Source organism: Mya arenaria, chromosome 6, assembly GCF_026914265.1.
Source record: "Mya arenaria isolate MELC-2E11 chromosome 6, ASM2691426v1".
Lineage (NCBI taxonomy): Eukaryota > Metazoa > Mollusca > Bivalvia > Myida > Myidae > Mya > Mya arenaria.
In genome coordinates, this window is record NC_069127.1 from 6,544,390 (window position 1) to 6,571,339 (window position 26,950).

Genomic DNA, 26,950 nt, shown 5'->3' on the forward strand with positions numbered 1-26,950 from the left:
CACTGTATCCTTTTATCAATAAAACGGGAAAAATACCAATGGGTCACCCTTCCATCATCACTGAAGATTTCGACAGTATCGATAATCATGAAGGTCTCATTAAATGTAAGGTCCTGCCACCCAAAGGTCTCTTTGTGCCTGTAATACCTTGTAAAATGAATGGTAAATTGCTGTTTGCTTTATGTAAAACCTGTGCCGACACACGCCAACAAGAGTCTTGTACACATACGGAAAGTGAACGGTGTTTTATTGGTACTTGGGTAACTGACGAATTAAAACAGGCGATTGAAAAGGGGTACCGCGTTCTCGTTATAAACGAAGTGTTGAATTTCGACCATATATCCCAGTATGACGTTGAGACAAAAGGTGGGGGGTCTGTTTACCGAGTATGTCAATACATTTCTTAAAATCAAACAGGAAGCCAGCGGTTGGCCAGACTGGTGTAAAACGGAAACTTATAAACGGAAATACATTCAGCTAAACCATGAGAAGGAAGGTGTTTTGTTGGATTATAACAACATCAAAAAGAATCATGGAATGCGTGCTTTGGCCAAACTAATGTTGAATTCGTTCAAGGGGAAATTTGGTCAGAGACCTAAGATGTCGCAAGTCGAATACATTGACGATCCGTCCATATACTTCGACAAACTGACTTCGAACTTTGTTTCTGAGGACATGGTAGAATTAAGATGGAATTATAATGAAGAGTTCATTGAAACCTCAGAGAAAACAAATGTAGTCATAGCTGCCTACACTACGGCTCAAGCTCGTTTAAAACTATACTCGTACTTGGAAAAACTAGGTCCCAGAGCTCTTTATGCGGACACGGATTTCGTCATTTTTTTAACACAACCGGGAGAATCGGTACCGACTTTAGGGGACTAATTAGGTTACCTGACTGACGAGACACCTGGGAATACAATAAAAGTGTTCGTTACGGGTGGCCCTAAAAACTATGCTTAACAGTTGACTCACCCTGACATGGACGGAAAGATAACACATTGTAAAGTACGGCGAATTACGTTAAATTATAAAAACTGTCTAGACATCAACTTTGACACATTAAAACGAATGGTAACGGAAAACAAAAACGATGTTGTCACAGTAGCTGACCAGTTTAAAATTTATCGTGATCGGGATTCCGCCCGTCTATTGGCAACATCACAGAATAAAGATTATAGACTGGGTTCGATAAACGAGTAATCAAAGACGGTTACATATCCTGTTCCTATGGTTATTAAATCAGCTTAGCGTCGTTTTGCTCTAAAAGTTTTTTGTATGATTATTTTGTATGAATGTGTACATGTTAAGTTTGTTAATATATATTAAAGAATAAACATGTAAAAGAAAATTCAACTGTTTTTGTCATGTTTTCACCCTGAGAAAACCGCATATCTCAAGTGTTCCGACGCTTAAAAGCTTTCAATCCTAATATAAGTAAGTACTCGGTCTTGAAACAAGTGTATGCATGTCCATGACGTCATCGCTATTAGTCTTTATTACAATATATATGCAAAAAGCTACAGAAACATGCTCAGTAGCAAAAAGTTTAAACATAAACCCGGTTTAGTGGCAATGGGCAACGCCAAAGACATAGAACACAAATTCACAAACAAGAAACATAGATCAGCACACAACTCTACAAACAGCACAGTGCATAAATACTATATATATATATATATATATATATATATATATATATATATATATATATATATATATATATATATATATATATATATATATATATATATATAAATAATTGGAATGTTTATCAAGAATTGTTAGGTACCGCCTAAGTCCCGACACGTCCGTTACGCTTTATTTACTCCTTGAAAAGCCTTGCTTACCTTAATCTAAAAATAAAATGGATCGTTACGGATACGTTACTTTTATGGTAGAGAAAATGAATGTAAATTAGATATTGACATGCCAATAGTTATAACGTTTTCGGAAGACATACAGCACAATATAATACCATCTATAAGCATGTTTAAGCTATAGAGTAAACTGTTTTCTAATTTCGAAAGCTTTATGTTCAAATACAGCGATGTCATTTCTTTTATAAACATTATTTGACATAAAAAGTTCAATAGTTTGAAACATGCTTGGATTTCTTCAATAAAATCTAGCCAGGTAGCATTGTATAATTTCGGAATACAAATTACATGTAAAAACGAAGAGAAACTCATCTTCTGAAATGTTACATGATTGACTGGGCCAATCATCAATGTCTGTATTATTTCTCCTCTCATTTTCAATATTAAGCAAATGCAATGATAATCTCAATTTGCTGAGAGCATTCCTATACTTTTCAATATTAACATATTTTAAATAGAATTTAAAAAAAATATTGCTTTAAAACATAGCTCTAGAAGAATCGTTGAGTCTACGATTAACATTTTGAACAAAGTTTACTGTTAGTCTTTGTTTAAAAAGTAGAAAAAAATTAGGGTATTCTCCAACAAATTGAGATAACCATACATAAGAGAATCTCAATTATCTTAGAACAAATTGAACTTTTGAAGCCCAATTATTTGTTTAAAAGGACTTATTTCAATATTAATATTAGTTTGTAGATAAGATAAATGCATTTGTGTTTCGGGGAACAAATTAATTTAAACCGGTACCTAATAATGTTTAATGCATTTCGTCAATATATCAAGTCTTTTCGTCTCTGATAGGATAAAATCATTTTGTGTACAAGTTTTTACTGAATTTACATATTTGATATATTGCGAATGAATTCTTCTCATGGTGTCCCTAACATCAGACCCATGGAACAAAACTGACTTAATAAGTTTATCAAACACTTCATCAAATAGTTCAATTGTATGATCAGGAGTCTTGAAGCTTTCTTTAAACCTTTTCTCACCATGTATATTGTTCTGTTCAGATAAAGTGTATATTCTACAACATTAATATAAATATAAAACAAATGTGGCGAAAGGCATTGACCCTTAACTCTAGATGACTTTAGAATACTGCACCTTTGTCATTTTGAAGCTTAACCCTTGTACATGCATGGCTATACATTGACTTTTTAACATTAAAAGGTCTACAACAAATACCACGTCTTAACATCTTAAACCGAAGGTTTTCATTGTAGGAAAAAATACTTTCGTAAATACATGTGCAGAATAATTGCTTATATTGATTTATAGATTGACTTATTAGTCCATGCAAGGCAAAACTATTGTCTGTGGTTCCCATACTATCCCTAAAACCTGCCTGTGGTTCCAGAAGTACAGGGTAACTTTCTGCCCAATTTGAAAACCTTCTTTAATTTGGAAATAATTTTGCAATGAAACTTAACATGTTATACCTCTAAAGTTGTTTGGATCATTGCCACTCTCTTCAATAGGAAATCCAGCAATAAATGTATAATTTATTTAAAAATATTGTATATTACACCCTAAACACATATGATTTTGAACTTTTCAATTTAGTTAGATAGATTCACGTAATGTGAATATAACTGGCAAGTAAAAACGATATTTTAAGAAGCTGCTTATTCACTCTTCATAGTTGATACATAATCAATGGTTGGTTTATTCGTATATAACATTTTTCTAAAATAATATTCTCATATTATATAACGTTATTAAACGGCCTTTTTTCATTTTGGTATTAAAGTTATTACAATAATGATTTGTGTGCTATGTACATATATCAACATTACTCTGCTTTACAATTCATACCAATCTTATTTGACATGTATACATAGAAAACCTTTAAATTACCGGTGTTTATTATTAACGTTAACCTTTTATGGTTTTAACTTGTCGTTTCTAGTTTATTTACAGTCTGTAATTAAGGTATTGAATTCGTAGAACATTTAAATAAAAACCATATTTATAGTATGTAAAAACAAATATGGTAATATTTGCAACTTTGCGAAATTATGATGTATGTGCTGATTTGAACACTATGACTGTGTAAAAATATAACCATTGCTTTTGTCAAAAAACATGTTTAAACGTAACACTGCTTGACTTGATAACTTTCCTACCTAAGTATTTTTGTGCCCGAACACTAACTGATTGCATTGCTACTTTTTTATGTTGAACTACTTTCGTTTGTATACATTTCCAGCGTTAGGTGCATTCTGTACCGCAAGCACTGACTGTGTGTCCGGGGCTGTTTGCGGAACGGGGTATACAGCAGATATTTGTCTGTGTCTAGAAGGTAATACCAAAGTTGACAGTATCGGTTAGGTATGGCGAATATATATATAACAATTATATTAATAATTTAATCATACTTATTTGATAACGTATATTATTATATAAAATAGAGATGCGGACTGCGATGTTGGCTCAAACATTATATATTTTACTACTTCGATTACATGCACTCGGGGAAGCATATTACATCTTCGATATGTTAGGGTAAAATTCAAATATCCGATGTTCATGCCTAAACTAATGCCTACATTGTAAAATGTATATATATTTATATAAATATAGATATACTTTTTACAATGTAGGCATTAGTTTAGGCATGAACATCGTATATTTGAATTTAAAAAAAATATAAATTAATAAATAAATATATATATAAATTAGTTTCATGGCTGTAAATGTAACAAATATAACTCTGTTGATCTCTTCATGCATCATTATTATTATATCTATATTATACATTAATGCAGGCAAATTGTTATATTAGCAAATCATGTTATGATTATCAAGTGCATTATCATGTAAAGAGCAATAATACAGTAGTTGCTAAATGTTTGTTTTTCTTATGTGGAAGGCAGCAAGAAGTAGAACTGTTTATACGAATTTTTACGGTATTTTTCAGTACTAGTAATAACGTTTTGTTATACCCGTAACCTTGTATAGTATTACCACTGTGTATACTTGAATGTGTGAATTCTGGCGATTGTTCATATCAATTGTTACATTTAAGACGACAATTTATGAATTGAATACATTCGTTGATATTTGTATTAGATACATTATATTTTTGTTAATATGAGTTATTGTTCAAGGGTCACGTTGACCTACTTCAAACATGTAATTTGTATCTTCTCCTTTTATAGATGAAATCTCCTCTCGATGAGGCTTTCGTTAAGTGATTATGCCTTAAACGGGTTCACTGCCATCCTGTTTTATATATAGATGACTGTACAAGAGTAGAGGTTAGTGGAATTTGCGTGACTGCATCGGATTGTACCAATCCGGGGTACGTGTGCCAAGATGGCGTCTGTAAAATAGGTATGCTTTAAGGTTAAACTTCTTCCGCATAACAAAGGTGGGTAGGCATTTTCAAACATTTTAAATGTTTTTAAACGTAATTCTTATTCATCATTTGAGTTAAGTCACATTTTGTTTTATCAAAATAATATTTTACAAGTTTAGCTGTGTGAAGGAAATATTTCGAAGGATTATTTAATTTATGAATAAAAAAACAACGGTTCTATCCATGCACATGCCCGTGTTTCTGTGCCACAATTACTTCTAAATATCCATAAAAATGTGTTTTGAGAAAGCAAGAGTTTGTGATACTTTTAAAAGAAATAGATAATCCTAATAAAGTATGTTTTGGTTTATAAAATGTAGTTTTAGCAAGTAATTAGCTTAAAGATATTTTTTACTTAAAACTGATACGCTTTTAAATGATATTTCAAGACATTGGGCCTGTTCCACCGACCGTCCGAAAGCGGAAACCCAGGCAATTAATAATAAAAATATATTTTAATGAAATATATGTTATCTAACTGTGCTGTTTTGTGATGTTGTGTGTCTCGTTGAGTGTATGGTATAGTGTGCTTCTTTACTGGTTTCACTAGGCTTGCCGCGACAGTCAAAGCATTCGGCTTCGAAAATGTATATTTGTACCATTCTCTAACACGCAAACCACATCCGATACTTTGTTATCCGATTGGCAGAAAATAAAAATACATTCAGGAAGGAATATTCTTCAGAAACACAAAGTACATTCAAATTTGAAAAGTTTGTCGGTTTGATTGAACATGTTCACTGACAATTGCTAGCTTGAACTATTTTTTGGAATGTGTATCACCACGGCCGAGTTTGAGGCGTCCAACACGGCACTTAAGTGGTAAAATGCGATTTGTGTGAAAAACAATTTAAGGCCAAGAAAACAGTCGCAAACCACAAGGGTGTACGTCATATGCCGCATAAGACTTGTCAAGTCTGCCACCAGCCATGCCAGCAAGTTACGATTTTAAACTAAATATATCAGAGAAGATATTTGAATAAAAAGGTTTGATCGGTCTTACATTGTCAATGTTTTGAGATTGGTTCGGACGTACATTGCACACTTATTGTTGGACTATTCTATGAATATGAAAAAAAATGCAATGAAAACTGCAGGACAAGCACAGTTGCCAAAAACCCCAAATACAAACCCTGTTTGAGGCACAAGGTAATGGCCCATGGATTCATGTTACAGCTCCTTTGCCATAAACCTAATAAGAATATTTTTGAAGTTTGAAGGATAAAACATTTTGTTTACCAATATGCCATGTATAATTATGTAAATTTATCGTAAGACACGATACTATGAACACACTGTCTGAAAGAAGTATGCATGTGTACTATGGTATGTTTCAACAGTATTTTCCATAGTTATATTTAAAAATGTCTATATATGATGGAAACTAAATTAATGTTACAATCATACTTCACAGTTTAGCTTTAAATACATAGAGAATGTCTTTCAATTTTGTTTATTTTGTCATTCATTGTTTGATATTTTCGTGATAATTTGAATTATCCGTAATAATCGTTTTTGTAAATAACCTTAGAGTTGTATATATATATATATATGTGTTTTATTACAACGGTCCAAATACCTTCTATTAAAACATGTTCGTACAGGAAACAACTGAATTCATTATGTTTATTAGTGAAATATCACAAACATTATCAAAGTAAACAGGTTAGCAGTTGAAAATATTATGGTGAACGTAGTAAGAAAAGGATATATGTAAACGCAAATGCACAGGACAGCTGTAGTGAACGAAAGTAACAATATCATGTATGCACTGGTGTTTTAACAACTCACAAATCATTTCATTCATCTCTTCTCTTTCCTGTTCAATTTGAGGTATTTTCTCTTTTTTGTTGCATTCTACATTTCTGGAAGAATTTAAGTCAAATCCTAATCTGCCGAACGCCTCTCGATTCATACATATATACAGTTAACATTTGTTTGTTTACCGTGTTGTAGTTTTTAGAGAACAGTCAAACACGAAGTTGGAATCGACTGTATAACCAACCACAAATCTTGCAATTCATATTAATTATTTGCAAATAAACGATACCCAATATTTATGCAAAAAGCTACAGAAACATGCTCAGTAGCAAAAAGTTTAAACATAAACCCGGTTTAGTGGCAATGGGCAGTATAGCCTACTCCTTTATAGAAACGTTGCAGAACATTGCCAAAAAGCTATATTAAGAACTACCTAAGATAAATTTGAGTGTAGGATCCTGGCATATTAAATGCGGTCTAAAAACTCATGAGTGATTAATTATTCAGTAATATAAATTACGTGAATGAAATCAAAACTGAGTGATTAGAAAAATGTACTACAACCTTTGTATAAAAAAGGTCTTCAACATGGCTAAGATTATGTAAACCAAAAACTACCGATCACAGTCTCTGTAAAACTGGAAATTATGACAACATTAAATGTAAGCCCTTTATCTCAATTCCTAGAGAAAGGAAAATAATTAGGTTGAATATGTCATTTAAATTCATTTTGCAAAGCATATGATTATTTTCTTAAAGATATTGTTTTGAAACGCATTATGCGAGCGACCACACAAGAACACTGATGTCGAAGACCAGAATTTATTCTCTATATTATATTACCGTATTCATCTTGGTTTCAGATCACAAGAAAGTAGTGGTAGCATTTCATAGTCGAAACGCAGATACTCATATATAATCACATTAGTGCAGTTTTGATGTTGCTTATTGCGCGAATAACATACTTTAAGAATCAACGAACTTCTGAATCAGATTTGTTTTTAAGTTAGTTTACAGTAAAGTCTTAAGCAATTAACAAACATTGTTATGCTCAATTCTTGCACGACATATTTGTGTCGGACTGTGTAAGATATTAAAATTTCTTGTTTACCACCGTTCTTTGTAGCCGATGAGAATTGATAATATGCTTTAATTAACCATTTCTCAACGATTTATTCAGGAGCAATCGCTTGCGCCGCATCCACCGAAAATGGAATTGTCTGGCCAGAGGCACCTGATGGACATATATCTCGTAATAAATCATGTCAAGAGGGATACCAAGGTATGGAATTTTGATCCTGATATAATTAGGGAGTTAATGTTTTGTTGTTTACCATTATATTTATGTTATTTATTTTGAAGATGCTCAATAACTGATATTATTCGCTTTCGATTCTGTTCCATTTGTACTGATGTACTTTTTGAACCCACGACAGGGTTTACTTAATCCATATGACAACTCTTATTGTCTCGTATGTTTTAAATACAGTAGTTTTCAAAGAAACTTACGATTTATCTGGATATCTTATATGTTACTATTTCACGTGACAATCAGTAATGGGACAATTGTATTTTAGGCGATATTTATCGTCGTTGTGAGAATGGCATTTATCTGAACCCCGTTAACAATTGTACAAAGAGGGCCATACAGGATTTGCACGCTCAGGTTCGCAAAAGTATTTTAATTATATCGACACTGTAAGTTATGATAACTTGCACTTCTTATGATAATATATATTTAATAACCAATAAATGACATTGTTGGAGTAATTAAAGGTAAACTTTCTCTTAAACAATGAACATTATTTACAGGTAAGACGTTAAGAAATAAAAATGTTCTCTACATGTAAAGATTAAACAAAGATATATAGGTGATGAAAATAATATAAATGATTTCGTCGACACCAGAGTTTGAACTAAGTAACTCTATAGCGACCTTATCGTTTGTGCCAATATGATCAAATATTATATTGACTTTTATACATCCGACACTGGTTGACTGTCCAAACCCGAACTAAAATCCCCAAAGCCTGTTACAACACGCTTTTATCTAGCGTAAACAATTATTCCATGATCTAGATCAATACAGGCGCTTGCCTTACTGACATGTTTCGTCTTGATTCCTTGAGTTTTTGTCCAAAAAATGCCGTTTATTGTCCTAACCTGCTAAAAGGTCAAAATGAAGCACATTAGGGCTGGACGTCACATCTTTAAAACCCCTCAGTTATGTTGACCTAGTGTATCTTAAACTTGTTGTAATTTTATATGCTGATGATACAGTTTTTGCAAAGAATGAAAACGATTTTATATTGTCAATGGAAAACTTTGTTAACTAAAGCAAAATGTGGAAGTTAGATATAAATGTAGATAAAACGAAGATATTAATATTTGGTGATAGAGCTAGAAGGGATAGAAATTTAACAGAGTAAGATCAAAGGTTTGAAGTTGTAGGAACTTTTAAATACTATGTAGTTATATTTTAAAAGAATAGAAAATTTGCAAATGCCCAAAAAGATGTTGTTGATCAAGCGAAAATAGCTTTATTTAATCTGTATGTTAAAATAAGAAATTTAGATTTATCAATTGATTGCCAATTGAAATTGTTTGATAATACTGTTGCACCAATTTTGTTATATGGTTGTGAAGTGTGCGGATTTGAAGACCTTAGCACAAATGAAAAATTTCAAACTGATTGTATGAAGCATATTTTAAAAGGAAAGAAAGGCACACCTCATGTTATGCTGTATGGCGACTTAGGTAGATTCCCACTCAGTATTGTTATTAAGAAACGGATTATAGGATTTTGGTATAAACTTACTCACAATAACTACACTTTATCGTCGATATTGTATAAACTACTTTATAATGAGTCAATTAAATACAATAGGCATTATATGTAGCTAGACAATGTTAAGAATATTTTTGATGAATGTTGACTTTGTTTTATATGGCAAAACCAGTACTTTGACGGTACAAAGGAATATTTGTTAAATCTTGTTGAAAATTCGCTAAATGATCAATACAAGCAATCTTGGAATAGTACTGTAAATGAGTCTCCAAAGTGTTACAATTATAGGATTTACAAAACGGATCATAAGTTTGAAGATTTTTATAGTTTAATTCCAGAAATGTTTATCCATCCGCTCATAAATTTCAGACTTTGTAATAATTTTTGCCCGTTGAGACAGGTTGCTAGCATGTTATTCACAGAAATGACCGAAAATGTACTTTATGTAACTCAAATGACATTGGCGATGAATTTCATTACATTCTGAAATGCACCCACTTTGCAAATGAAAGAAGAAAATATTTACTAGCTATTTATAGAAATGTTGTCAATATAATATCTTTCCAAAATTGCGAAACCCACCTAGCAATATAACCTAGTATTTTAAAGATTAGTAGTTCATCTATAACTTATTATGGTTCAGTGTATCTTATGTCTTTTCAAATTCCAATATAATATGCTTTAACATCTGACCCCAAAAACCTGGTTCATTAATTGTGGTTTTTATATTATAATTATATTATATTAAAATATAATTTCTAACTCTATTCACATGTATAATGTGTTCAGCGTAATAAAAGAAAGAAAGATTTGTGAAAAAAAACAACCGTTTTCTAAGTGTGCCCTCCATAGCATTATTTATGCGAAAAACTACAGAAACAAGCTCAGTAACAAACAGTTTAAACATAAATCCGGTTTAATGACACTGGGTAGACGCCAAAGACATTGAATATAAAAACAAAAAATCACAAACAAGAAACACGGAAGAACCGCATAAAACTCCACAAACAACACAGTACATACATACTATATATAAAAAACTAGGTATGTTTATCAAGAATTGTTAGGTACCGCCTTGGAACGGTCAGTAAAATTTACTGTGGGTTTAAACCAGTTTAAGTGCTCAAACCTCACTATTTTATCCCAACAATCCTAAATAAAGAAAAAACGTAAAAGGTAGATCTTATCAAAGTATGCATTATCTTGAGGAAACTTAATAATATAACAAATAATAAACTATAGGTAAACCCCAAGTATTTCTATGATTAGAGATCCCAACTCTATCTGCAGACTGAGGAATACAATTCAGAGCACCTAATGCAAAATCTGTTCAAAGATACGATGCAGTCATGGTTTAAAAATATGAGCATCACACACAGTCCGCCTTATAAAATAAAAGGTTTAAAACTGTGTGATCATAGAGTTTCATCATAAAAAGCATCATTATACTAAAACTAAAACTGTGAACAAATAAAGAAATCATTATTAAAAATAAAAGCGACATTATTAGCTAATCTTTTCTTCCAAATGATTGACTTTTTTTGACTGACTCCATAACTTGAAGGTTGATTTACTGTCCATAAAATGGACAATTTTCGACATATAATTAGTAAGATTGTGAATCTGTAGTTCGACAGATGTTGACACATTAACCAAAGATATTTCGTACAAAAAAAACTAGCTGACTGCAGCTAAAACTCGCCAAGATAACTGTAAAAAGCCTCCTAAAGTGTTCGGATTTTGGCCCTCAACCAGTAAACATATTTTTTTAAACTGCGAGAAAATTTGTCGACAATTGAAATTGTTTTGTATTTGTTTTTGGTGATTTGAACGCACTTCAGTTTAAAACTATTATATTACCGACAGTTTATCAGCTAGTTAGTATTCAAGAGTTCAAAGTGTTCATTACTATGTTCATACAAATGTACTTGAAAATAAACAAATGAACTAGCCGGCAATGTCCATTTAATTAAACGATTTTCTTAATCCGTTTGATGGCACCCCATAAATGTTGAGCATTGTAAAACAATTGACTATGCCATGAAGGAAATCAAAAAATATCTTCACTATGCCATATACGTTTATTATTGATAATGCATACAGTTGACATAAACAACTGCTAATCGAGCAAACAGTTTCTTCTTGTGTTGTTTGTGAATGTTCGTATAGTTGTTCTGTGTTTCTAGCTTTGGCTCTGTGCCATTAGACGGGGTTATGTTTAGGTCCTCGGCTACTGGACTTGTTTCTGTACCTTTGCATACAAATATCTATTTTTTAATTCAGCATTTCTGAGGAATGTAAAATCTACTAAGAACACAGTGTATTTCAATCGTGCGAAGTCAGCAGATTTTATAAATCCACAACATTGTCTTTATGCTCTAACATGTTTTAAAAGTAAATATTAGCATAGTTAAACATTATATGCACCTACCAAACATTCCAGCGTGTAATTTAATTTTGTTTTCTATGTCATGTGCTCTAATGTATTTATTCAAATGATTATATCGTCACTACCGTTTTTTTCTATCTGTAGGTGTTTAATGGCTCCCTCAACTCCACAGAGGCTTTATCAAAACTTAAACAGGCAACAAATATCTGGACAGCAGCTAACGAGAATTTGCCAACAACGGGCGATCTACAGACTCTTAACCAAATCCTTGATAAAGTCATTGACGACATCGAACTTAATTCTACCACAGTCGAGAACGTCGCCAACGTATGTGTATTTCATTGCAAGTTACATTTTCTCCCTCGTAAACATCATGAATACATTAGACTAACTACGAAACTGTGCGTTTTTATCTGTTTTGCTTATGATGACATAATACCTAATTCGTTTCAGAGTTTCTTTGAAGTTGCGAATAATTTACTGGATGAAACTTCGACATCGTCATGGAAAAGTTTAATTAATGACGTACGTATGCTTTCTGTCATTGACATGTACATAATAGTATCGTAAAAAATATTAGTATACTTCAAATATATACAGTAGTGCAATCAATTGTTTTCATAGTTTATTCTTTTTTCCACGATTTTTGTCTGATAAAAGTACAAAGAGGAGCACAGCAGAAAAACGCCGCGAAATGCATTCTTTGATTCATTATGTTACTTATATTAACGCCTTCACACAAATGTTATATTTGCCTCATTAAGAAGTCATCTCGTAGGCAGTGTTTTGCTGTCAAGCATTATAATGACCAATGTTACTTTAATTAACCTGGTCAAAATTTGCCTTCGAACCAATTTTTGACCTAAACGTGACCATTACTAGACGTGAAAGCCAAGCCCCTCAAGCTCACGTTGATTAAAGAAGAAGAAAGACCCCCTTTACCTTTCATTCCTCGATTTGATGCATAAACTCGGTTATTATAAAGCTTGGCTGATACATTGCATTTACATTGTTTTTGAACAACAGAAGGGAGTTGGTGCCGACTCAGTAATAACCACAATCGACCGGTTCATTACGAAAGTTGTCAACTCGTCTGCTACGGTTTTGAACATGACGTTCGAAATGCCAAACTTGTGTAAGATGTTTGTTAAGTAATTAGAAATAGTGGCTTTTATATATATCAAACATAAACATGTCCTTATTTTTGTCCTCCTTGAACTCAAAATAATGTACCGGACATCGGTTAAGGTCTCAAACAGGAATGAAGCAGATATGCATTGCTGTTATAAGCTTACATAATCTGCATATCTATGCTACTTATATCTAAAATCTAATCAGAATTGCGGTTTAAATTTATTCCTAAGTTTAACACTCTTTATGTATGAATGTATCTGCTTTGCGAAACGGAACATATAGTGTATTTTTATAATTGTAGTTGCAGAAATTGGGCAAGTGGACAGGTGTGAACACATTATGTTTCCGTCCACGACCAGTAAAGCTAAAAAGGCCAATAACAGTATGGATGATCTGATCGTCGTTGGCTGTGGACTAGGTTACCCATCCTGTTTGATCATTGGTCAACGTTATTTAAGTTACAATGATTTATAAGATAATTTTATAACGCATGAAATGTTGCTCAAGAGTTGAATGGAATCGGAACATTTTGGCCATCTCGGCCGTACGACGAGACTCGGATGTAAAAGTAGTTCGTAAAATTAGTAATAAGAATATAAATTTATTGTTGTGTCGGTATGTGTAATTAGTATTACTTTGTTCAATTTGATTCCTAGTGAAGTTTACTATGGCATAAATCAATAAGATTCCTAAGATAAAAGTCTCTAGGCTTCAACGCAGCGCTAAATTGAAATTGATCCGCGATTTACTTGCAGCGTAGATAAATGTTAAGAACGATATGTGCATCCGAGGTTGTTTCAAAGGAAAATGGCCGAGGTGTTTCGATTGAGAAGCGGAGCTCCTGGAATAAAATTAAATACACTTGTCCGACATGGTGACCAATCTCATATACGCCCTGGCAAGGAATCGAATACAGTACGCATTGGTGGAAAGTAAGGGCACGGTGTATCATTTTTTAATGAGTGTAACTTAACAAATGATCATGACTCAACTGACAATTGGATATTTCATAATCGGTTTGTCAAAGTCGCACTGATTTAAGTTACTTCAATATTTGCGTTCAGTTTGCTATTTGGTTCCCCGCTTGCAGTGTATGCGTTGCGATGCAGCATGGATACGGTTAGTTTGCTAACGTGAGGTAACGTTAGCGGCTGTTAGACTAACTGAACACAGGACTAGCATATGTATTTGTACTTTCAAATGCTAAAAAAATCAATTATGTTTATATTGATATTTAGGTAAACAAGTATTTAGTGGCGGCTTATTCAAAAACATGTCGGGAAAGCTGCCTACCAGTTCAAACGATATTGACTCGTACGTATAATAACCTTTCTTTATTTGTTCGTTTAAAAAGCGTAAATAAATAAACAAAATCAAAGAAGTATTTTTAAGCCTCTAATGTAGTCAATTTTAAAAAGGGATTGTTACAAAAGAAAAGTTCCACAATGGCGAAATTGAACTTGCGTTGCATAATAACTTCCTTCCATATCACCACTCAAAGTTAGCCATTGTTCTGTGCTGCCTTTTATGAGGTAGGATATAACATCATTTGCAAATGTTCTGGGTTATTTGATTGCTAGATTAGATAGTTCAATCAACGGGCCGGTATTGTCCTTCAGTTTTCACAGACCAGCAATCAGAACAGTGGACGTCAGGATAACCTTCCATGTTTTTGATGTAGGTATTCTTTTTGAATACCGACATTCGAAATTTAATCCTTTAAGTAAATTTTGTTTGTTATCTTACGACTTAGTTTATGTTTAACGTTCTTGTGCCTTTAAAAAATCTTGTAGAATTGACTGTTGGACTCGTACTTGTTGTTTCCATTGTATTATTGTATTTTGAGCTCATAATTGGTTATCACTGACCTAAGTAATAACGATATGTTTCCCTTTTTGAATGTATATATTTGCGTGTGCTATGACCAGATATATCTCTCGTTAAGTGTTTGTTTGTCCTTGACTATTGTGTCTTTTAATATGATTTGGTTAATTACCTTGCGCGATGATAGCACCTTTAGTCATTTGATATTACATTTTATGTGTGCTCGTTTACAGTGATTGGTCCAACTTTTGCATATAAATAAACTGAAGCACGTCTGATATTTGTTTATTTCTTTCAGAGAAAGCTAACTGATCCCTCCTGTTCATACTGGGAAACAAATCAAAGGTATATCCTTAAATGTTTGCTTCGGTGATAAATTTTTTAAGAGAGTAAAACTAAACTCATAGGGCTCACTTCATTTATTAAATTGAATTATTCCATAACAAATTTATTAAAAGTGTATGAACTAGTTTGGGACGTAGTCATTTAGGTCAATTTAGTTTGCTCAAAACAATGCAAGGCTATGAATCACCTCAGTACAAAGGTGGCTCTGAATGGCAAACACACAAACCTTTTAAAACGTCAGTGTTCATGTAATGTTTTTTAAGAACAATACAGTTATTGTTTCGTGCATGTTCATGTTTCCTTTGGGGCAGAGAACAACATTTAGTTCTGAACGCAATTGCATTGATACTCACAATATAATGAATAAAAATGATAGGTGTTTGGAGTCAATAATAAAGAAAACAATAACTGTGCCATTTTGACAATTGTTGTATTTTAAGAAAGTTGTTAACTACTTTTTTCGTCCTTTATTATATAAAAATGTATCGTCAAGTGACGCTAATGCTTTGTTGATATGGTAGTGGTAGATAATTTCTAAAGCTCATATTTATATTTGCTAGATAAATGTTCATTTTGATTTTAAAGCTTTTAAACTGTGAGAACATTTTCCATTGTTTCATTTTCTCGAAGTCTTAACACACGGACCATAGAGCAATAGGTGAACGTTTTACCCATGCGAAAGGTTGTACCACAAATCTAAATGAAAATTAAAGTTCCAAAAGTGGTGACATTTTTTGCTTTCACCACTCACTATGTTATTTATGAAAAGCTTAAGTAAGCACTATAAATATGTTGTTACTCCTTGAAGTATATTTTTGTTCCGCGCTGACGTTCGATTTAGTAGTGAGAGCGGGCTAAGCAAAAGAAAACAGTGAAATGCCATTTTTATTTCACTTATCAATCTCTATAAACCACCGGATAGCATATAATAAATAATTAGCAACCGTAATATGTTGTGTCTTTTGTAGCGGGAAAGGCCATTGGTCCACTGACGGATGCATTTTAGAACAATTTGACGGAGAAAAGGGAACTGTGACCTGCCATTGTAACCATCTGACAAATTTTGCTGTTCTCATGAGTCCGACCAGTATCACTGAAACGGTTGTTATATATTCTTTGAAAATATTTAAATGTGTTTAACAAATTCCCGAAATAGTCTTTCTGAGTGGACGATTTGTAAATTTACTAAAATCATACGTTACTGAATGAAATTTAGATTTTCTACTTAGAAAACTGTTCACCAACGCCGCCTTGGAGTTTTGTCAATCGTGGGATGCAGTATATCTATAATTGGCTTGGTTTTACCATTACGACCATCGTGTTCTTCTGGAAGTAAGTTGTGTATTATATAGACATTATATGTGATTGATTTGACAGATGTTTGGAGACAATTCGTGAACATAACTTACACTGGCGAATTTGAACAATGAACTTTTTGAAGTTATCCCAATAAAGTTAAGTATTACAATAATTAACTTTAGAAAATGATCAGTATGTCGCAGAAGAGTTAATTGAGATTGTATAACCGTACAGGGCTTTACGTTCGAGGAGGTCAATTTTGCTGCTAAACTTATGTTCGGTTCTTCTTTTGGCGTATGTCATCTTTCTGGCAGGGGAAGATAAAACTTCACAACACGTAAGTGCATATGTTGTTTTACGTTCGAAGAAAACTATAACAAATATATTAAAAGGCCTATAATGTTGGTCTGAATGAATGGCATCAAGACGTTATTCGTACACGTTATGTTGACGTTTTATAAATTCGTATTCTAGGTTATGCACCTGTTAAAAATATCAGTGTTTGAGAAACATGTTTAAACATTTTTTTCTGGATAAAATAAACAGACATGACTGTAATCCTTATCTGACAGGCCGTGTGCACTTCCATTGCTGTTCTCCTCCACTACATATTTTTGACTGCCTTTTTCTTGATGCTCTCAGAAGGATGTATTATTGCGCAAGTGGTGCTTAGACCCTTCGACAAAAGGAACTATTTGCCAGCACTGCTTGGAATTTCCTACGGTATTTTAGCATTCTTTATTAACTGATACACAACAGTTCCAGAAATATTAACGCCCAATGGTTTATAAGAAGGAAATACCTAAATATTTTTTTTAGTGTTTACATCCCAAAGGTAAGCTGTTTAACACAAAGTTTGTAAATGTGATGCCTTGTGATCCACTGTAGTAGTGATATCATTTGAAAACGAGTCGTTCGTTGAAATATTTTATTTATTGAATGTCTATTAAATTGCCATCTATAATATTGCATGATTTAAACATGAATATGAATACTGGGACATACTTTTCTAAACCTGTTTCACACAACTGCATTTTGCGCATGCGCAAATCCTCATCCACAATACTACTACATAGTAAAACGACTGTCAGTCAAATGTGTAGATCTTTAAAAAATACTTAAAAAATACGTCGGATGATCTGTAGGAAAGTATCACTTTTCATTGCTTGCGTAAAGAAACATCGCACTGGAATTGCAGTCTCGTGCGTCATTGTATTTTACCTAAGCAACTGAAAGTGGTACAATCACGCAGATCAGCCGAATAACACGATATTCCCTTGTGTTCGATACACTAACTGGCCACAGATCTGTTTATTACTGCAGGCAATATATCCCCTCCCCTAAACCGTTAGTTATGATGACGTTTTTCACTGAATAAAATTGCTTTTGTTTTAACAACGACTGATACCTTTGGCCCTGCACTTCTGTAGCAGTTCCGAGAGGAGATCCACTTTGACCGCCAAACCTTTTGGTTAAGGATCTATGTCATCAAAAAATAGACGTATGAACAAAAATACTTCTACATAAACATCATTTATGATATTCACATAAGACGATTTGTTTAAAAATCAATACATCATGACTGAAAACTGTTATATTCATCTGAATCAACAAAACAACACTGTTAACTTATTTACTAGTACTGGTAATGTCAACATGAGCTGAATTATTCATATCTGGCTATGCAGCCATGAATCAGCGATGCGGCCTTTTATAACTGTACATGGAGCATTTGTATATGCCGCTTTTCATATCTTTATAATAATTGTATATGTCTGGCGATACCACCATGAACCAGAGATATATATAGCTGTATAACATTTGTATATATTTTTGTAAACAAATCGATTTCTGATAGTATTGATCCTTTAATCTATTTGCGTACGTAAGTAAAACTAATATAGCATTTTAAACATATAGACTCAACCTTATGTTGGCTAAGCCATTTGTTTATAAACTTTCCTAGACAGAAGTCAACAAATTACAAAAACCAATGTTATGCAATATACAAACATATTAGAACACATTTAGGATATCTAGTATTTGGCATATGGAGATGACGTTTGCAGTATTTAATACAGCGCTTTGATGAGTATATATACATGGTGAAATGTCCTAGGTCACCAAGAACATCATCACTACAAGCATTCTGACGAACGTTTAAGGATCTATTGCTGCCTAACATATCTACATTTTAGATTAAAACATCATTGATCAATCCCAAAAAGTATTAGCCATAAAAATAATTTGAATACGTTTTGCATCAATTATATGGTATATAAATATAGTTTTAAAAACAAACTACATTGCAACCTTCAGTATCTCAAATGTTCCATGCATAACACGTTAAATACAGATAGAAAACTATAAATATCATAATTAGAAAGCTTAGATTTCAGTCTTTCTTATTCTAAGATATAAGTTAATGAACGTGTTGGGCTTTGGCCATCATGCTATATATCATTTTGAACTGTTAAAAAAGAAACCAATAATAATAAATGTATCCAAAAAAAGTGTCAAAACAATTATAAGGTATTGAAGCGCATAAGTAACATACGCAATGAATGGTGGTATGAAAGGCGTTAAATTGGAGATCATATGCTACCAGTATACTTGTGTTCTATTATTTATCGCCTTCTTATAACAATATAACTAAAGCGCCGGTACACTGACCGGATCGAAGCCTATTAATGAATGATTGTTAAGCTATACAATTAAGCACATGGTGTAGGGATCGGTGAGAATTTGCGCCTTTCCCCTAGCCAAATAAGCTAACTATAAGCATTCAACGACATAGTTTTATCTCTATCAAATCCCCAAAACATATGGTTGTGAGTCCCTTCTGGTCAAATGAATATTATATTGCTCAATATTGAAGCCAACATTCTATGTGGTGGGTAAGCAGGCAACAGTATTTCACACATTGTCAGATACTCACCTGCTACCCAGATGCATGGAGTGTAACGTAGTCGCACAGTCGTGGGTATCTGACGATGTATTTACGTTCTGAACATTTTCAGGAATTCCCTTGGTCGTTGTATCCATTTCTGCTGCAGCATCGAAGCTGAATGGTTATGGAAATGATAAATTGTATGTACGCATTGTATTATTGAGATAAAAGAGTATTAAAATCACTTAAATAACAAATTCAAACTCATGTTTTGCTACAATTTGTTGATTTAAGATGTGTGAATTTTGGATGCCTGGGAATCCCATATTAATTTGGTATCATTTGAAAGCGTTTTATGTTCAGATATCAGTAAAAGTATAAACATTAGACAGAAACAAATATAACAAACAAGCCTTTTTGGCCTTTAGCAACAGCAGATATGTCTGTTCACGTCTGGTTTTAATTGAACAATGAAGATAAGATATACAAACTGTAATAACCTTACGACGAACGATGTACTTGCTCTCATTTATTTAACATACTAGTAATCAGCGAGCAATACCCTCCAAAATGATATTAAACTTAAATGGGTCACAATACCTGTTATGAAATTGGGTGGTCAGTGTATATAAACACAATTCAATGTTTTATACTTTAATAACGATAAACATCTCATGATAGTAAACACAACTCTCCTATGTACAAAAGCCTGCAGCAGTAATACGAATAACATTAGAGAGTAGGCGGAGTCTAATATTCATGAGTAGCTCTCAGTAATCATGGTTACATTTCATATAAATGGTATACCAAACATCTTCCTCCATAAAATATTAACCTAAAGGTTCATATATTAGAGTCAGAAATGATAACTTTTGTGAAGTTCTAATCTAAACATTAACGAAACTGCCAGTCAATACATTTCTTAATTAGCCATTATAACGTCTTATCTGAGACTCTTGAACTTAATCTGAATGTCATTACTTCTAACATTAAACATAGTTCCCATATCGCTGTGGTGGTTTAATTTCCCTCCCAGATCGAGTTACGTATGTTACTGGAGATGTTTGTGTTTTATCTCTCTGTTCACTCGGAGTTTCCCTGGATTGTTGAAAAGGAACAGTGACACAATTTTCACTTTGTTTTTCGTTTGATTTGTCAGACTCACAAAAATCACTGTTTGGAATTTGTTGTAAATGCCTTCGATTTCTTGTATATGTTCCATTTTCTGTATCTATAACGTATGCTCTTTTCTCTTGGAATGGAATCGTAACTGTTCCTTCTTTTTCCCATTTCTTCTCATTGTCTAGTTTTATTCTGACCTTTTGACCTTCATTCAATAATGGCAATGCACGTGCAGAATATCTCTTGTTGTAGAAATGTTCGTAAGTTTTTTTTTTCTTCTTGTCGTTTCTTTGAACAATTGACCGTCTAGGCCATTTTGGTCTAGTGATTTCCGGCATACACGGAAGAAACGTGCGAACATTCCTGCCTATCATCAGCTGATTAGGACTAAATCCTGTTGCTATTGTTGGCGTGTTCCGATACGTTTGAAGTGCTCTGATAACATCAGATTGTCTCAAAATACCCTTCGCTTATTTTACCCCAGCTTCGGCTTGAGAATTTCCTTGCGGATATCTTGGGGATGAAAATAAATGTTTCACATTATGTTTTTCCATAAACTTTCTGAATTTATCAGATGTGAAGGGTGTACCGTTATCGGTCACTAGCTCTGTGGCGTAGCCCGAATGTGAGAACATGTTTGACATTTTTCCCATAACGTTATCACTTGTTGCTCTCGGTAAGTATCCGATCTCAAGATAACGGGAATAATAATCCATTACTACCAGAAACTGTTTATTGTCAACTTCGCAAATATCTGCGGCAATTTTCTCCCATGGCCCATTAGGCAAAGGCATTGTTTTCAATGGTTCACGTCCTTGTGTTGGCTTATTTTCTTGGCAAGTTTGACAGTTTTGAATTAACTTCACAATGTCTTTGGATATTCCTGGCCATCAAACTGTCATGCAAGCTAGGTTCTTACTTTTAGTAATTCCCATGTGACTTGTATGCACTTGCTATAAAATTTCTGAGTGTAATTTGTCTGGTACAACATATCTACTCCTGTACAACAGTAAACCTTTGGCCACAGAATAATCATTTCTTGCTGGAAAGTACGGCTTTATTTCCTGTGTAAGTAAGTTTTCCTTTTCCGGCCATCCATGCTATGTGTACGTAATAACCTTTTGAATGTTTTCATCATTTTGTTGTGACTGTTTTATTTGCTGTAGTCGAATGTCACTTAAAGGAATATTTTCAGTGACCATTTCTATATATTTATTCACTTCATTCTCAAAGGTTTGATCAAACTCTTTCAATAGAGACCTAGAAAGGGTATCTGACACAACCATTTCTTTGCCCGGAATATAACTGCATATTGGATTAAACTTTCTCATTCGCATGAGAAGCCTCTGACATCTTAAAGGTGCTTGGTCAATGTCCTGATTGTTAATAAGTGAAATCAGCGGTTTGTGATCTGTCAATAGAACAAATGAATCTAGCCCTATAAGATAACTTTTCGTATGCCCATACCGAGGCGTCATTTCTTTCTCAATTTGCGCGTATCTCTTTGCTGCATCGGACAACGTTCTCGAACAATAAACTACCGGCTTGAGATTCGAACCTTCTTTAACGAACAGTGTTCCACCTAATCCGTAACTACTGATATCGGCACTAACAACTAAAAGTTTCGATCTGTCATAATACGCTAGAGTCGGGGCGTTTGTCAACAAATCTTTAATAGTTTGGAAGGCTTTTTCCTGCGGAACGCCGCATTCCCAAACAGATTTTGACTTCAACAATTCAGTCATCGGGCTCATGACTGTAGACAAATTTGGAGTGTATCTATCTAAATATTTAATCATCCCTATCACGCGTCTCAAGTCCGCGACATTGTTTGGCGCACTAAGGTCTTTTACTGCTTGGACCTTTTTGGGATTAACACTGACCCCTTTATCACTAATTATATGGCCAAAATATTCAATTTTGGTCTGTCTGAACAAACATTTGTATTAATTTTGTTTAATTTTAGTCCCGAATTTTCGATCCTGTGCAGGACTTTACTCAAATTTCTATCATGCTCCTGTACGTCTTTACCATAGACGACAATGTCATCCAGTATGGCATCAACACTTGGCAGACCATCTAAAAGCTCGGACATTTTTCTTTGAAATATTTCAGGAGCTGACGTGATCCCAAACGGAACACGTTTGAACGCATATCGACCAAATGGCGTTATAATTTCGTCAATCGCGAGCTATTGTCATCAAGCGGTAACTGATAGAAACCATTCGCTGCATCTTACTTTGAAAAGACTGTCATGTTCACAAGTTTCGGTGAAACATCGTCAAGATTTGGTATCATATAGCGTTCGCGTTTTACGGATTTGTTTAACTTTTTTAGATCGACACATATTCTTACATTTCCATTCGGCTTAACTACTGGTACCATCGGTGCACACCAGTCTGTCGGTTCCGTTACTTTCTCTATGACACCGTCATTTAGCATGTCATTTAGTGCTTTTTCACACTTCGGCAATAGTGGAAATGGTAAGCGGCGCGCTGTATTCACACTATACGGCTGTGCATCTGGTTTGAGCTCTATTCTAACAGGCTCGCATTTCATGGTACCCGCGGTTCCAAATATGCTTTGTGAAATTTCACCTAAACGCTGTACTAAATTCATAGCCTTCGCGGCTCCTCTACTAAGTAGATTATTTTGATCGTTTCCTGCGACCACGAACACGCGAAACAGAAACTTTTTACCATCTCTGTACGTATCAGCAATGAAGTAACCCTTACAAACAATTTGACCACCAGGACCACGAAGCACTGAAGATGAAGGCTTTAGCGCTGGGCGCTTTTTCAAAGATTTGAATGTGGACTCAGAAATGACTGTAGCGTCTGCCCCTGTATCAATTTTAAATACAATATTTGAATTACAAATTGTCAATTTGATTTTCCACGGATCTTCTTCGTGCGTGTCACAGTTAATGGAACCTAAATAGTACTCACTGTTTTTGTCATTGTTTTGGTCATTATTTTCGTTGTCGCTTGTGTAATCCATATTTGATACTACGAGTAATTCACTAACACTCTTGCAGCACACTGCCATCACGGATTTGTTCTGATTTTACGACAGCGTTGAACTCGCAGCTCTCAGCTAACTCGTACAGACTCCTGATGAAAGATTCGACCGATTCGCCTTTAGTTTGTTTTCGAGAATGAAACATTGCTCTTTCATGAATAATGTTCTTTTTCGGTGTGAAATGTCCGTTGAATTTTTCCAATACGGTATCAAATTTCTTTTGATCCTCCGCCGAAAGTCCAAAACTTTTAAATAAATGTTCAGCGTCTTTCCCCATACAGTAGATTAATCATGAAATCTGCACCTCTTATTCTTCTTTGTGCAATTTTGTAGCTGTCCTATAACGTTGAAAACGGTATCTCCAATCTTTCCATTTATTCGATGATGAAAAGTCAAAATTATCCGGCGGATAAAATTTGTTCATTTTGTAATCCGTGAAAGTATACTTCGTTGGTGCAGTGAATTAAATTCAGCAGCACTGAATATATTGCTTTTTTTTAATCTAAGTATGTCCATTCTCACTAGCAGTGGAATTTACTTCTGACACCATGTTATGAAATTGGGTGGTCAGTGTATATAAACACAATTCAATGTGTTATACTTTAATAACAATATACATCTCATGATAGTAAACACAACTCTCCTATGTACAAAAGCCTGCAGCAGTAATAAAAATAACATTAGACAGTAGGCGGAGTCTAATATTCATGAGTAGCTCTCAGTAATCATGGTTACTTTTTATATGAATGGAATACCAAACAATACCCCCAAAAACAACATTATGGTAAAAGGGGCTATCAGAGAACTATTGTGGGCCAGAATCCTTAAATTATAAGAAGGCAGCATTTAAAAGTGTTTCTTTTCTAGCTGCTGGCTAAGCATTGATTCGGGACTTTTCTGGGCCTTTGCTGGACCGGCGTTGACAGTCATTTTTGTAAGTTATTTATGTATTAGGTAATGTTGTTGTGGAAACCGTTCGATAATCAATTTAGTATTTGAGTATATGGAAAAGGATAAATATAAAAAACAACGCACTTAATACGTCACATTCTTCTGAACAGTTTTGTTAGTTATGTGTAATTGCTGTTAGTGATGCGGTATATGTTGTTGATTTTATTCATTTAACTTCTGATTTTTTTTTGTGTTACAGGTGAACATCATCATCTCGGTCGCTGTCATCAAAACGATGTTTGGAACTTCCGCTATCTCGAAACGAGGAGACGCTGACAAGATCAAGAAAGTGTATTTTTTATCGCTACCTTACGTATTATGATTCCACAAACTTAAACACAACTATTTACACCGTCAGTCGAAACATAGTTAACAATCATGCATAGAAACGTTTCACAAAAGTTTTGTTTATTTGCTTTAAAACGGGATGAATGTTTTCAAATTATGGTTATTATATCTTATGATCTGTCACAGGACTGGGCTAAGGAGCGTGTGTGTCCTGCTGCCAGTGTTTGGAATCACGTGGCTGTTCGGTGTGTTTGCTGTCAACAGGAATGCTATCGTTTTCCAGTACCTCTTTGTCATCTTCAACAGTCTACAGGTACACGTTTAATATTCTGCATGCACATGTGCAACAACCTGTAGGTACACGTACAGCAGCCTTCATGTACACCTACAAAACTGTGGCGGTACACGGACAATATTATGTAGGTACACGGATAATGTTATGTATGTGCACTTGCAAGAATCTAACTGAGCACGTACAACAGCCAGCAGGTTCACGTACAGCAGTATGCAGGTACACGTAAAGCAGTTTGTAGGTACACGTGCAACAGTACAAACGTATGCATGGAAACGTACAATAGCTTATAGGTGTGGCAGTCAGCATGTAAACGTAGAAAACGTCTGTAGGTTAACGTACAAACATTCTTAAAATGTGTTTTTCTCTGAACGAAACATTGCTCAACCTAGTGTGTTAAACAGTGTAGGTAAACAATACCAAAAAATAACGGATAATAAATGCTCGTACATAAAAGAGCTTAACTCTTTGTCTTTTTTACAGGGGGTACTTATCTTCATAGTTCAGTGCATTATGGATAGGAAAGTATGTATGTTTACTCACTTTTTCTAAATTAATCCAACAATGCTTACTGGATGTGCAAAGATAAACACGTGTATTTCTTCAATCGAGAGTTCTTTTGAACTACATGTTCACCTAGAAGCTGCACTCTCACAGATTGAACATTTTGACAACTTTTTTTAGTTTTCGTCTTGGAACGAGCCAGTTTTTGCCAAAATCAATGGAAACCAGTTATATAAGACTGCTGAGAAAAAATTAGATCGCAGATTTGTTTATATAAGTTCAAAAAATGATATTTTATGCATTTTTCTTAAACCGTTAGTAACGGTTTAAGCAATAAAACGTCAATTTTCTAACGGAAATATATAAATCTACGATCTAATTTTTTGTCAGCAATCTTATATCCTTGGTTTGTTTGTTGATATTTACGCAAAAATTTGCTCTTTCCAAGACAAAAAAAAAGTTGTTAAAATAGTCAATCTGTGAGAGTGCAGCTTTAAACGTGTATATTACAACATTTAAAATGTATACCAGCGTCCATCAGCCACACGCATGATAAGGTCGGTGATCGTATTGTTTATTGAAGGTTTAAACCATGTTTCTTTTCTTTCTTTTTTCGAAGGTGCAGGAGGCGTTCAAAGCCAGGCGAACCAGGTGGTTTGCAACAGAGGTGTCGACCACTGCTACCGAAATGAAAGCGCGGTACTATATTGTTTAATAGTTTACAACTATCCATACTCTTCGTTTTCGCTGCTTGGATTTCGAAGCCATATGTTTTCTATTTCAACTGATAGATCTGTGGCCATTTAAAGTAGTCTTACGAAATTGATTGAATCTAAACAATGGTTCTAAGTTATTAATGTATTTTGCGCTCTGCTTCTTAGTCTAGTTTGTAAATAACGTCAATATAAAGAAGATCGAAAGTGTCAAGAAAATTAGTTAAACTCTGAAACGTATTCATATCTTTGTCTTTGGGCTATTTATATCTTTGATCAAAATATATAATTTGGTTTCCAGAAGTCTGTAGCAAAATCGACTGAGATGTCCACCAACTGCATATCTGACGATTGTCCATACTACATGTATATACCAATAATC

The 26,950-nt window shown here is 33.9% G+C and overlaps 2 protein-coding genes and 1 long non-coding RNA gene across 3 annotated transcripts in view; all 3 read left to right on the forward strand.

The window, feature by feature from the left end:
• Window positions 1-5,146, forward strand: part of LOC128236475 (uncharacterized) — a 32,262-nt gene extending 27,116 nt beyond the window's left edge. The window contains exons 7-8 of the mRNA XM_052951351.1: window positions 4,096-4,188; window positions 5,048-5,146. Of these exons, the coding sequence (XP_052807311.1) occupies window positions 4,096-4,188; window positions 5,048-5,067 (113 nt within the window). The 3' untranslated portion in view covers window positions 5,068-5,146. The remainder of the gene's footprint in view (window positions 1-4,095; window positions 4,189-5,047) is intronic.
• On the forward strand, window positions 5,136-8,676 carry LOC128236476 (uncharacterized). Its single transcript, XR_008261365.1, has 3 exons — window positions 5,136-5,222; window positions 8,189-8,290; window positions 8,586-8,676. It is a non-coding gene; the product is annotated as an uncharacterized LOC128236476 (long non-coding RNA).
• Window positions 8,677-15,426: 6,750 nt separating this feature from the next.
• On the forward strand, window positions 15,427-26,570 carry LOC128236996 (adhesion G-protein coupled receptor D1-like). Its single transcript, XM_052952164.1, has 11 exons — window positions 15,427-15,488; window positions 16,457-16,589; window positions 16,718-16,820; window positions 17,022-17,124; window positions 17,360-17,510; window positions 19,808-19,877; window positions 24,688-24,754; window positions 24,971-25,062; window positions 25,246-25,372; window positions 25,835-25,876; window positions 26,475-26,570. The coding sequence occupies exons 3-11, from the start codon at window positions 16,762-16,764 to the stop codon at window positions 26,568-26,570; spliced, it is 807 nt and encodes a 268-aa protein (XP_052808124.1). The 5' UTR covers window positions 15,427-15,488; window positions 16,457-16,589; window positions 16,718-16,761.
• The last annotated feature ends 380 nt before the right edge of the window (window positions 26,571-26,950 follow it).

Bases quoted from the DNA above. Each gene is read 5' to 3' on its own strand.
- LOC128236996 (XM_052952164.1), top strand. From the start codon at position 16,762: ATGCAGTATATCTATAATTGGCTTGGTTTTACCATTACGACCATCGTG. The intron at 17,125-17,359 runs GTAAGTGCATAT...CTTATCTGACAG, and splicing joins AAGATAAAACTTCACAACAC to GCCGTGTGCACTTCCATTGC. The intron at 24,755-24,970 runs GTAAGTTATTTA...TTTGTGTTACAG, and splicing joins CGGCGTTGACAGTCATTTTT to GTGAACATCATCATCTCGGT.